At 42.7% G+C, this 13,777-nt stretch overlaps 1 protein-coding gene across 1 annotated transcript; it reads left to right on the top strand.

Moving 5' to 3' along the window:
- Nucleotides 1–346: 346 nt before the first annotated feature.
- EXOSC8 (exosome component 8) lies at nucleotides 347–13,743 on the top strand. The gene is made up of 11 exons (XM_042449754.1): nucleotides 347–487; nucleotides 2,042–2,078; nucleotides 3,831–3,894; nucleotides 4,937–5,010; nucleotides 7,854–7,899; nucleotides 8,554–8,659; nucleotides 8,767–8,812; nucleotides 11,265–11,361; nucleotides 12,501–12,618; nucleotides 13,180–13,286; nucleotides 13,539–13,743. Exons 1-11 carry the CDS (start codon nucleotides 435–437, stop codon nucleotides 13,652–13,654), a joined length of 864 nt encoding a protein of 287 aa, XP_042305688.1. The 5' UTR covers nucleotides 347–434; the 3' UTR covers nucleotides 13,655–13,743.
- Nucleotides 13,744–13,777: the final 34 nt, after the last annotated feature.

The raw sequence follows: 13,777 nt of genomic DNA, 5'->3' as shown, positions 1-13,777 counted from the left end.
TTTCCTTGGAGTCCAACAAGTCTGTGGCGTATTTGGTGGAGGGGGGCTGTATTATGTATTTTTGACCCCTTTGCTTTGTAATCCGCCTTGAATCTGCAAGGAAAAGGCGGGATATAAAAATAAACCACCACATTTTAGGTAGAGGACGCTGAACACTGAACTCCTCAAGAAGCCTTGATTGTCCTCTACCTACAAAGGAAGAAGGAGGCATGCTGCTGGATTCCAAGGAAACGTCTTCTTTGAACTGAAGTATGATGGGAGTCGTAGTTTGATGTAGCACCAGAGCTCAATGTCTTATAAAACTACACTTCCCAGGATTCCCCAGCACTGAGCCAGGGCAGTTAAAGTGGGTTATTCCTGCAGTGAGCCTGGGCCCGCCGCCGCAGCGCCCCCTCTGGCCGGGCGGGGACTAACGCCACACTCCGCAAGGCACGATGGCGGCGTCGGCGCCTTTGACGATGGCAGGAGCGGCGGCTGGAGGCTTCAGGTGAGGCACCTTTGGCTCCCTGTGTCCCCCCTCCTTTTCATCGCTTCATCCACCCAGGACCCACCCTTTCCCCACGAAGAGGCCTTGTTTAGGAGCACACGTGTCTGCAGTTCCCCTTCACACGTGCATTTGCACACGCGTGTTGGGAACCCTGCTGCTGTTGCTTCCTCCAAGAGGAGGGTTTCCTTTGCAGGTTGCTCCTCTATAAGGCCAGCGTTGGCGCCATGGGCTTTGAGCCTTGGCGTCTTCGGGAGCAGGGTTCGAATCCTGCGCAGTCACACTCTCAGCCTCAGAGGATGGCAATGGCAAACCTCCTCTGAAGAAACCTTGTACTGTTGTAAGCTGTCCTGAGTTCCAGTCTTGGGAGAAGGCGGCATATAAATAAATATAATAATAATAATAATGAGAAAAGCCCATCATAGGTTTGCCTTAGGGTCGCCTTAACTTGGAAGCGTCTTGAATGCACACCACCTTGAGCCCCTATTTTGGGAGAAAGGCAGGATATAGGAAAATAACAACAGCAGCAGCATCTGGGACAAGTCACACTCTCTCAGCCTCCTCAGGGGAAGGCAATGGCAAACCTCCTGGGAAGAAACCTTGCCAAGAAAAACCCATGAGAGGTTCTCCTGAGGGTCACCATAATAAGCCAAGAAATACCTTGAAGGCACAGCATAATGTGTTTGTGTGTGCATAATGTACATGGGTATGTGACCTTGGGCCAGAAGTCACACTCTCTCAGCCTCCTCAGGGGAAGGCCAAGGCAAAGCCCCCTCTGAGCAAACCTCGCCAAGAAAAACCCATGATGGGTTCTCCTGAGGGTCGCCATAAGCCAAGAAATGCCTTGAAGGCACCACATAATGTGTTGTTTGTGTGTGCATAATGTACATGGGCAAGAAGTCACACTCTCTCAGCCTCCTCAGTGGAAGGCCAAGGCAAAGCCTCCTCTGAGCAAACCTTGCCAAGAAAACCCCCTGATAAGTTCTGAGGGTCGCCATAAGAACTCACGACAAAGGATAGCAAGTCAACACAGCCACACCCTTGAAATGAAGTTTGTTATCTTTCCTGGGGGGATTGTGGCTTTAAGGGAGGTTCAAGCATCGAAAGGAGGGCTCCCAGAAGAGTCAGGTAATACACACGTGCCAAAGTTGTGTGCATCTGAGGAAGTAGACTTAAGGGCCTGAACAGACAGGCCAAAAATAAAGCTGCTTCTGGGCACTTTGGAGGTATGCTGTTTAAATGACACACGCATCTTAAGAGGCCAGAAACTGCACCAAAGCTGCGTTTTAGTCCTTAGGACTGGATCGTGGCCTTGGTGTGGTTTTTGGACTCTTAAGATGCATGCATCATTTAAACAGCATACCTCCAAAGTGACCAGAAGCAGCTTTATTTTGGCCTGTTTAATTGCATGAAAAGGGATTACCTGAAAACATACATGTCTCCTGTTTTTGACTGCTACGCAAAAGAGCCTTGAACAGCTTTTGAAACAACTATGCTAAACTTGAGAGCTCCACCTCTAAAATATGTTGTCTTTTCTTTAAATGTCATTTGTTGCAGAACTGTGGAACCTCTGGAGTATTATCGAAGATTCCTGGTGAGTGTAACGTATGTAGAGCCAGCATGGCATAGTAGTTTGAGTGTTGGATATGACCCTGGAGCCCAGGGTTCAGTTCCCAGCTTGGTCATGTAAACCCACAGGGCAAGTCACGCTCTCGCAAGCAAAGGCCGTGGCAAACCTCCTCTGAACAAATCTTGCCAAGAAAACGCCATGATAGGTTTGCCTTAGGGCAGTGATGGCAAACCTATGGCACGCGTGCCAGAAGTGGCACTCAGAGCCCTCTCTGTGGGCACATGTGCCATCGTCCCAGCACAGAGTTTGCCAGAGTTTGTTACTAGAAAGCCAGAGGGGCATGGTACTTTGCAATAAATAAGTGGTTTTGGGTTGCAGTTTGGGCACTCGGTCTCTAAAAGGTTTACCATCACTGCCTTAGGGGCACCATAAATCAGAAACGACTCAAAGGCAGCCTCATTTACCCACTGCATTGAAGGAGAAGCTGGGAGCGCATTCTCTGATTTGGCCATTTCTGGTGAGAATTTTGTATCAGACATCTCTTGGGGGTGTTATTTATTGGATCAAAAACTGGATTAATTAGCTCTCTTACTTTATACAAGGGATGCAATGAAATTGGGATTATGTGTGAATGCTAACCTCTCCTATAGAATGGAGTTCCTTTTCACAAGTTGCTCCTTCCATTTCCCCCCAAAGTTGTCCTAAAAAGTCTTGTCTCCTCCATCACAGGCTGAAACCCATAGTGAGCTGTCATGATTTCAAATCCTTTAGTCCTAAGGAGGGGGGAAGATGGGAAAGATACATGTCAATTATTGGAAGAGGAGAATTACTGGTGGACTGGGGACCTTTCCTTACTGTTCATGGTTGCTTAGCTGGGCCACATTTGTGCCCCACTGGCTTCATGAAGGCCAAATGTTTTATGTAGATGATGGACCTTTTCAGAGAGATCTCTGCCCCATCCTCTTGCTCTAGAGCAGTGGTTCCCAAACTTTGATCCTCTAGATGTTTCTGGACCTCAGCTCCTGGAATTCCTTACTGCTGGCCAAGCTGACTAAGGCTTTTGGGAGCTGAAGTCCAAAATATCTGGAAGGCTTAAGTTTGGGAATCACTGCTCTAGGATGAGAAAGAAGTGGCTGGAAGACCTATAGAAGTGACATTGAGGAAGATGGGAAGAGCAGCAACAACATTTCTCCTTCTTGAAGCACTGGAAATTTGGGGTCCCTCATCCTTATAACCTTGCCTGTTGCCTGTCTTTCAGCATTGTGTTAATAAGGTAGCATTTAGAATGGGGTATGTTAACTTTCATATCAGGCTTCTTGTTACCATGATCTCTGTTGCATGATTCTGTCAATTGACATTTGGCGATGATGCAGTTTTGATAGTAGATCAAAATTCCGTCCTTTATCAGGCATATCTTCATGTTACATATGTAAATACCTTTGATCTAATTTGTGCTGTTGTGTAATAATTGATATATAACAAGAAGTATAGATTGCAGCCATATTATCAACTGTGGGAAATGGAAGTTCCTCTCTAGGTAGAAAACTTTTCTAGCCAAAGGTTTTGGCATTAGGATATCTATGAATATGTGAAGCCTGGCGTTTTCTCTGCTGTCCCCTGCATTACACTTTCATATAAAGTAATCATGTTTTTAGGTAAAGTGGAAGTGTATCTGCACATTCAGTAGTCCCCCATGCTGATCTTTGATCACAGTTTAGTTGAATTTCAAGCTGATTAGACAAATTGTGTGAGTCTGACGGTTAATGGTCTTTTTAGAAAGAAAATTGTCGGCCTGATGGAAGGGATCTTGGTGAATTTAGAACGACAACTGTCAACATAGGTGAGTGTTTTAGTGATGCATGTTCTTTTTTGTCTGAGCCTGTGGGGGATATTCTGGTTTTTGGTATGCAGTTGAGGATTGGCTGCAGCCTTAATCATACACCCATTGAAATTATTGAGACTTAAGTTATTGAAGGACCGTTCATCACGGGCGTAAAGTACGTCTCCAGGATGTACTAGGGTTAGGAAAGGGCGTCCCTTCCGGATGCCCCTAACCCTAGTACGCCCTGAGGACATACAAAATGGTGGCGCCCGTTCTACACGGGCGCCGCCATCTTGACGTAGCGGACGCTTAGCGTCTGCACGTTGTGTGGCACAAATGACGTCATGAGTGCACCATTGGCGCCTCACGACATCATTAGCACGCAGCGATAAGAAGCACCATTTTGGGGCTTCTTTTTTGCGGCATGGAGGAGCTGCACGGTTTGGCCGCTGGGGCTCCTCCGCGCTGCAAATGACGGCGCCGGCAGACCACCAATTTCAGGCAGTCTGTAACGCGCCGAAGAAACCCAGTGAGATCTGTGGCTCTACTCTGTCTGCTCATAAGTATTTCCTGTAATAATTCAGAGGAAATATAACATGCAAGCCACGTTCTGATTTAATTGAGAACATTAAGGAAGTGGATTGAGATACAGTAAGGTTCATTCTAAATAAATAAATGTTATCTTGCAAACTTTAGTCAACATACATTTATAAAATATGAACTTTAGTGAAACTGAAAATATACGTTTCCCCCCCCCCCCCGCCATTTCTCTATCAAATTTAGTGGCACAGCAGCAAATTCAAAATAAACATTTAGTCTAAGTGGAATGATGGCAGATACAATGGCAGAATCTGCAGAAACAAAGGGATTGGGTAGGTGTACATGAAAAAGAATAAGACAGCATTCTAAATCACTCTAGAAATCTAGAAAGCAAACATTTTACATTTAGCCGGAGTCTGTGGTTTCTGGGAGCTGCCATGGCTCAACTACCCTGGTCTGGAAAGATGTTCTTCCAGGTAGAAAACTGAAGTATTCTGAAACGTTTTGTTTTTTCCCACAGGTTCAATTACAACTGCCGATGGCTCTGCTCTTGTGAAGCTGGGTAACACGACAGTGGTGTGTGGCATAAAGGCGGTAGGTTTTTGGAGATTTTTTTAATGCAACTTCAGTTGTTTGTGAACGCAATTGAACATCAGAATACAGTAGTATTTCTTCCTCTGACTCAAGGGCTGCTTCTAGGAATAGAATAGCGGATTGACAAATATTACTGATGCAGTTTTTTTGATTTGGATGAAAAAGAGAAACAGTGGCCCGTTACACACGGGCCGTTTTGTGCATGCGGAACGCGCACTAGGGTTAGAAAGGGGCGGTGCTTCCGCACCCCCCTAACCCTAGTGCGCACTCCGCACGCACAAAATGGCGGCGGCCGTTCTACACGGCTGCCGCCATGAGGATGTCACGACCACGCCACCTCTATACGGGGCGGCGCGGACGTGCGCCCTTAGTGCGGAGCAGGAAGGAGCTCCATTTCGGAGCTCCTTCCTGGTTTGGTCCACTGGGCGCAACCTTCACACGGCTGCGCCCAGCGGACCAAAGGAGAAAGGGGCCAAGCGGCCCCTTTCTCCTCCTCCCCGCCGCCGCGGGGTGTCCTTGGGGCTTGAAGCCCCAGGGACACCCCTTTTCAGGCTGCGGGGAAGCAGCGTTTTGCCGCTTCCCCGCAACCTGAAAAGCGGTGGATTAGGGCCTCAGCGGCTGCCGTTCTGGCCACTGAGGCCCCGATACACCGGGGAAAGGGGCGGGTGCAGCCCGCCCCAAATGGGCGGTCTGTAACCCGCCAGTGGCTTCGGGTCTCTTTGGAGGTATGCTATTTAAATAATGCATGGGTCCTACGAGTCCGGAGGTCGCGCCAAAGCCACACTCCATTCCTAAGCATTGGAGTGCAACTTTGGTGCAGCTTCTGGATTCTTAGGACCCAAGCATCATTTAAATAGCATACCTCCAAAGAGACCCGAAGCAGCTTTATTTTGGCAGTCTGTAACAGGCCCATGCTTTTCCATTACAAGAATAGATTTGGCAAGCTTTGTTTTCATGTACATCTCTAGTCATTGTCCACTTCTGCATACAAGAGAAGTTTTATTCATTGTAGTTCAGTTTTCAATTATGTCTCCTTTTGTAAAGCTGTTCCCCACAGCTGGAAAACCTAATATAGGAGAGCTAAACAGCAGATTTGGACAAATAACACTTTCCCATCATGAAGAGAATGCGATTTATTCTAAATAGCTTTAAATTTCTCTGACATATGAATGAAGAGGGCAGGGAAGAGTGCAAACAAGGCTGGCCACAGGACATTGTTATTACTTCTAGGCTGGTCCACTGTCTCTTGCTGTTTCTTTGAAATGCTGAGATAATGGATGAATATTCTCAAGTACTCACAGGGTGCAGTGCATCTTGTGCTGAAGCCAGCTAATCACAGTATAGAGCTGTTTAAAAAAATTAAAAATATTATCTGGAGCAGCTGTCAGGTGTATTTGCAAAGCATATACCATACTTGGGTGAATGTGACCTAGTAAACCTGGGGCTGGCTCATTCTCATCATGAAGATAGAGTTCCAAAACATGCTGCAGAAATAATCCCCTTTAACTGCCCTGGCTCAGTGCTAGTGAATCTTGGGAACTGTAGTTTATTGTAACCCCAGAGCTTTCTGACAGAAGGCTAAATGTCTCACAAAACTACAGTTACCAGAATTCCCTAGCATTGAGCCAGGGCAGTTAAAGCTGTCTCAAACTGGATTATTTCTGCAGTGTGTTTTGGACCAGAATCTCCTAAATTTTAGATCTATAATCCGGTTTTTCACAAAATGTATCCATGGCTCTGGTTGCCATTTCTGCTTGGATATGGTTTAGAGTGGGCAGCTTTCTGTATTTGACTACCAGAGCAAAGCAGTTGGGACACTATATGCTTGGATAGTTTAGCTAAATGCTGGTGGTATGGGTATCAGCATCAGCAGCATGTTGTAATATAAGATGCCTTTAGCCTCTTGGCCGTGAGTGTGATCGAAACATAAATGCATCAAAAGAATTTGGAGTCGTCAGAACTGAAAACTGAAATATTTAACTTTAAACTCATATTCAGATATTTCATTCTGTGGCACGATGACATAATATTTGTTTAGTTTTTAAGGTTGCTCAGCAGGGTTTCTGTTAAAACTGAATAAATGTGAATACAGTGCAGAACAGTGATGGTGAACCTATGGTACGCATGCCAGAGGTGGCACTCAGAGCCCTCTCTGTGGGCACACATGCTGTCGCCCCAGCACAGAGTTTGCCAGAGTTTCTTACTAGAAAGCCAGAGGGACGTGGCACTTTGCAATAAATAAGTGGGGTCTGGGTTGCAGTTTGGGCACTCAGTCTGTAAAAGGTTCTCCATCACTGGTGCAGAACATACAAACAGCTCTTAGCAAACCTCAATTGTGCTAATTTGCTGAGCACACCTTCCCATTACCCCCCTCCCCAGTTGCTGCCCAGTCTGCTTGCGCTGGGATGAGCAAAAGGGCACTTCCTATACTAATCAGCTAGGCAGCAGGAAGCAAAGATATCTTAACAAAAGATATGTTTGGTTTTATACCATGACCAGCAGGGGCATGGGTGTATGTACAAGAGTGATGGAGAAAGGAGTATATGCATGCATGGGAGCAAGGGGAAGCCCAGACCATGCCCATCCACTGGTAACACACCCACTGCTATACACAGCTTTTGGAAGCAACAGGTTTGCTACTGTGCATTTGATATTAATGAACACAATTTGTATGCAAATTGTAAACTATCAAATGTGTGAAAAAACAGGGGACAACATGTCTGGAGCCTGTCTTGAGTCTCCTTAATGCGTATGGGCTTTAAAATTCTAAAAGACTAAATTAGTTTTCATTCTTATATTCCTCCACCCCCCCCCCCCCCCCCGTGTGAACATACCGCTTACAGGAATTTGCAGCACCCCATGCTGATTCCAGTAACAAAGGATATATTGGTAAGGTTTCTGCTTTTTCTGAAGGGGCTGCTCTGTTGCTGTTTTGTGTTTGATTCTTTACGGTTGTCATAATTAATGGTATTTCAGAGATTGGGCAGTTCTATTTGAAATGGAAATGTTTACATTTTAAAGTATTGCACTTGTTCAGAAAGCCTGGTTGGTTTTGGTTCAGTTAACATATCGATTACTGTTCTTGCATTTTTAAAAAGAATTGGCACCATAATCTTGTGCATATCTGTTCAGAAGTAAGTCCCACTGAGTTCAGTGAGATATGCTCTTGGGTGAATGAGCATAAGATTACAACCCTAGCCTTTCACAATTCTGTTATCTGAATTTGTTTGGTTTATATATGTCTTGTTCTTTTGAGAGGGATTTTAAACACTTACTTTAGAATACAGATATTTTAAAAATTCTTTGCATTTGGTGTGCATCTTTTAGAAATCAATGTATATATATTTAAAAATCCTGTTATCCTTAAAGCATATAGTATATTAGCATATTTTTCTTCTTTACTTACACATACTATGTGCTTTAAGTTGCATAATTGTTGCTTTCTTCTAACAAGAGCAGATATGGAATATAAAATATTGAATGTGCATTTTACTAATGGTTTTCAGTGAAAGATTGCTTCCTAATAATTTTTCCCCTCCATAGTTCCTAATGTGGATCTTCCTCCACTCTGTTCATCAAGGTTTCGACCTGGTCCTCCTGGGGAAGAGGCTCAGGCAGCTAGTCAATTCATTGCAGATGTGATTGAAAAGTAAGAAATATTATCCTTTAATTTTTCTGTATAATACATTTGAGCAGGAATTGTACAATATATGTGAGAAGACTTGGATTTCCCTCTTCACTGTATCACTGTTTCAGTTCACAGGTAGTACGGAAAGAGGATCTCTGTATTGTAGATGGGAAGGTAAGTAGAATGTCATTCTTTATAGTATATAATAATTAGGCAATATTTGGACATTCCTGGACTAGCCACTTCCATCTTATAATGTCACATTGTCACACATGCTGTAGATACATACTGTATAAACTGATGTATAAGTTGACTTCATATATAAGTTGACGGCAGGTTTTGGAGCCAAAATTACTGATTTTGATATGACCTGTGGATAATTCAAGGATAATACTTAGGGATTGCCACTGTTTTCCCACCCAGGCAGTCAAAAAGGCTTTTCACCACTCTTCTCTGTGAAAGAGATGGGTTTTTTAAAATAAGAACTAAGGTACTGTACAGGTGTCCCTTGACTGAAGTCCTGCTCTTTTGACCCCAGAACTGCTCATTCAACCCCTTTAAATTATTAATAGAATCACAGAGTTGGAAGAGACCCTGAGGGCCACCCAGTCCAACCCTTCTGCCATGCAGGAACACAATATCAAAGCACTTGTGGCAGATGGTCATCCAGTCTGTTAAAAAAAAAAAAACAAAGGAGGAGGCTCCATCACACTTCAAGGGAGCATCTTCCACTCAAATATTAAATTATATATATATATATATATATATATATATATATATATATTAATTATATATATCTATTTTGGGTATATACAGTAGATAAGGTGGTGAATTGTTCTGATTTTTTATTCTGCCAATTATATTATATTGGAAGGTCAACAAACTCCACAGAAAAATGGAATATTTGAGGATGTTTAATGGTACTGGGGAAACAGTGGAATGGGGCTGTACAGACCGTCCGAAAGGGTCAGGATGGAGTGGGGGCGTAGTGACCGCATGTAACCAATCTCGCCTCCGCCTCCAAAGTGGTGTCACGCCACCCGCCTGACCAGGTGGCTGCCAGCATCATGATGTTTCTGCGGCGCAGCATTTACAGACGCTGCACTGAAGAAACGTGGAAGAACCGCGTGGCAAGCATGTTTCCCCCCATTCTTTTTGGGGCTGGAAAAATGCCGGATTGGGGCTGGGGCATGCAGTTGCCATGGCCCCAATTCAGCATGCAAAGGGCCATCTGTTTCAGCCCAGTGTTTTCATACTATTTTCTAATCTTATGGAATCACAATCTTCTCTAATACTGACAGCAGCAAAAGCTCTGGATCATATACCTCTGATAGGTCAGGATTTCCTAATGCTTGCATCTTTTTCATATTCATGTGTTTGTTTTAGTAGTAGTATGTGTACCATTGTAAGAGAAAATACAAATAAAGCTCATCTGAACAAAAAAAAAGTTAGTAGTAGTAATGGCCACTATTGATTGCTGACGTAACAAAAATGCAACCTAAAACACTTATATTTAACCCAGAGCAGCTTTACCTGGTGATGGCAAGCGTGTTAGGGAAAACCACCAAAAGAATTAACGTAAGCACCTTAGGAGGTTCAACACCTGTGCTGTACTTTCTTCCACAATAATATTTTAGCCTGCAATGTGCCTGTCTGGTGAAGAAGAGTTGATATAGTGTTGCTCTCCCAAGTAGAGAAGACACTTGTGCCAATCAGAGGGGTTTTTTGGTCATGCTTTAAGAAGACCTTTGAGACCATGAGTCAAAAGCCTCACAAGTAAAAACACCATAATGAGAAAGAAAATATATAACAAGCACACTTCTGGATGGAAAAGAAGGAAAGGTTATTTTTATCCCAATGGAGAGAAGGTCCTATGTCTGCTACTTACTGATGTGATGATTGGAAGTAGAATTTAGCAGTTGATGGAGAACTAAGCGATGATAGTACTGAGAAAGGGGCATTGCTCCTTCATAAACTTTACCTAGATTTTGAAGAAGGGATCTGTCCAGAAGGGACCTGTTCACATCACCTATGTGTGATACATAGAGACCACAACAAAGAAGGAAATTATCACACACACACACACACCAATATAAAAACAAAGGACTTGAACTGGGCTCACACATTGACTGGCCTTGGATCTAGTCTGTTGCACTGAAGGCATATGGGGACCTGCTTGCATAAGGAATTGCTGGATAATTCCTTGAGCAAGTATGTAAAAAGTACAACTGTTGATATAACCCCAGGTGTTTTTAATGTTTACTGATCATAAGTGAAGTTAAGCATGTACATGCCCTCTTAAGTTGGTTTACCACCAATCAAGCATAGCCAGTGGCAAGGAAGGTTGGGAACTGTAGTCCAAGAGCTGAAGATTTGTATTTTGCCACCTGAATTTAACTCAGGTGGGCAAAATGCAAGTCTCCAGATGTTGGGACTGCATGTCTAAGCATTCCTCGCCATTGGGAGGTATTATCTAATATCTGGAAGGCTGTATTATGTGCACAGCACTTTGAAAAAGGTCTGTGGAAGGAGATGTGAACAATGCATTGTATTACATAAATACATGTCACAGCTTGTAGTAGTTCCTTTGGAGCACATTTTCATCATGAGACTTTCCCTCCCTTAGATCGTTTGGGTTCTGTATTGCGATATCATATGCTTAGATTATGATGGAAACCTTCTGGATACCTGCATGTGTGCTTTCTTAGCAGCTTTAAGAAATGGTAAGTTGCCTTACAGGATTTACAAATTTATTAATAGTTGCAGACTTACCTCTGAATTTCAGTGTGATCCAGTGTGCTAAAAAGTGAGATGAACCTCCCTATGGAAGGTGGAAGAGGAGTAGGAGAGACAAACAGTTACAGCACACAATATCCTTGGTTAGCTACCCTGCCCTTGCTCCTGTATTCTTTGAATGCAGGTGATATAACAACTCTGATGCTTTAGAGGTGCACTGCATTATGGCAGCTACACAGGCTGCCATCTCTCCCTTACTATCACCATTCCTATTAAGCCCACCCATTCAGGATAGACATTCACTGTCTATTGACCTACCAAAATGGGTGATTCAATACAGTTTAAACAATGGTCTGTCAAACCTTGCCTTGCTAGAAACATTTCAGGGTTCTTTCCTTTCATAAAGGCCAGTATCCTGGTGGTGGGGATAGGGGTACAATAACCAATTCTTATCCCAGTCAGCATTACATGGGAAACTTTTTAAGAACTGGGTGCAGAATGTACTGTCATTTTTCCTTGGAGACCCTTAAATCCCAGAAAGCAGTCCCCTTTGGTTGCCTTTTATTTTCTGTGAATATGTCTTCCTGCAACTACCATGTTGTTCTGTTCTAAATGCAGCTGAAGAGGCTAATGCTTAGTTTGTGATTTCTTCTTGGTACCTAGCAGATAATGTCATAGTGATGACCACCAAACAGTTAGTCTGTAGATGGACCACCTAATAGCTTTTCCTGAACTCTTGCCTTGCCTTTATTTTATTTTTTTCAAGGTTAATTTTGCCATTTGCTGATATGATTATTGATTTTTCTACACTGAAATACATTCTACATGTTGTCAGGACAGCAAAGCCATTCTCATTAAGCTGCCCTCTTTTGATGGTTGAATTTACATCCTGAAACTTGCAAGAACAATTATCAGTTGCTAAGAGAAAAAAAATGTTAACCCGATTTTGAAGCAGTGATCTAGGGTTCTGCACTATCATGCCATTCTCTTAACCTTTTGCAGTTTGCCAATAGAATGCTCTCATTTACTCTCTTGCATCATGTTTCTCTTCATACTCTATTTTCTTTTTCTTTTTTAAAAAAGACACCAGCCTTGCTTTTATAATATCTACTCTTTGTTATTATAGTGCAGTTACCTGCTGTTACTATAAATGAAGAAACTGGGTTGGCAGAAGTCAACTTGAAAGAGAAGAACCCTTTGACAATTAGAAAACATCCAGTGGCTTCCTCCTTTGTGCTGTTTGAGTAAGTGGGTGTCAAGTTTTCTAACATCTTCTGTTGTGTGCTTTTGGTGGTGGTGAGCATGCCTTAACAGTACCGTAAAAAGAACAAATAAATGCAGAGATGGATCATGCAGAATACTGGATGTAAGGGTGTTGCTATTTTAGCCTTCAGTACTTTTGGTCCTGTTTCTTTACAGTGGGGTAAAGTACTTAAGCTTAGTACTCCTTATCACAGAGTCAAGACTGGGAGAATCTTTCTGCATAGAGAAACAATGGTACTTTGGGGTTTTGCTTTATTATCAGTTTGTACAAACTTGGGTTTTATTCCAAAAGCAATTTATCCTGTGATCTTTGTGCTAGTGTTTATTGCTCCAGTGGTCCTTTCAATAATGTTAAAAGAGCAATTTTGATGTCCTTCCTTATCTTCTTTTTAATGAGGAATTAAAAGCATTCTTGAAAGCTGTATGGCATAGCAGTGCTATGTTACATCAGGCACTTCCATTATCTTGAAAATGTGGTAACGTTATCTCTATGTAACATCACTTTACAACATAATTTTAAAATGTGTTTTCTCTTCAAAAAGCACAGTAATGGTTGTTGATCCAACTGCAGAAGAAGAGGACTTGGCAACTGGAGTGATAACTGTTGTAACTGATGAAGAAGGCAAACTCTGTTCTGTTCACAAGCCAGGTACTGTGCCAAATTATTATTAGTTATCAAGACCATTTACTTCATCTGTATAAATTAGGTCTCATTATAAAGGTTTGAGTTAAATAGCAGTCGTGCAAGGACAGCAATATTGGACAACCCTTAAAAAGATATCACTTGAACCTGTTGTGTATAAATTTACACCAGTAAGAAGGAGAAATCTTCATTTTATTTGGTAGCCACTTGAAAAGAAATGTCCAGTGCTGAATATGTCCTTGTTTGGTTCTCTGTAAGGAGGAAGTGCACTCACAGGAGCAAAACTTCAAGATTGTGTAAGCCGGGCAACAGCACGACAAAAAGAAGTAAGAAAACTAATGGATAAAGTTATAAAAAGTGTAAAGCCAACATAAAAAAGGCCTCTTTGAACTGACTTGTACAGAGTATCTGTGACAGTATTTACCCATTATATTGTATCAAATAAATACATTTATAAACTTCGGTTATTTTAAACTATTAATTTTCTCCCTGCAAGA

This window comes from Sceloporus undulatus, chromosome 2 (genome assembly GCF_019175285.1).
Source record: "Sceloporus undulatus isolate JIND9_A2432 ecotype Alabama chromosome 2, SceUnd_v1.1, whole genome shotgun sequence".
Classification (NCBI taxonomy): Eukaryota; Metazoa; Chordata; class Lepidosauria; order Squamata; family Phrynosomatidae; genus Sceloporus; species Sceloporus undulatus.
The sequence above is the reverse complement of the archived record's forward strand: the minus strand, read 5'-3'. Positions and strand labels throughout refer to the sequence as shown.

What these genes read in the sequence shown, in the direction of transcription:
- EXOSC8 (XM_042449754.1), top strand. Translation starts at nt 435, where the DNA reads ATGGCGGCGTCGGCGCCTTTGACGATGGCAGGAGCGGCGGCTGGAGGC. An exon ending in AGTATTATCGAAGATTCCTG is followed by an intron (nt 2,079 to 3,830) that starts GTGAGTGTAACG and finishes TGGTCTTTTTAG; the next exon opens with AAAGAAAATTGTCGGCCTGA. An exon ending in TGGTGTGTGGCATAAAGGCG is followed by an intron (nt 5,011 to 7,853) that starts GTAGGTTTTTGG and finishes TACCGCTTACAG; the next exon opens with GAATTTGCAGCACCCCATGC.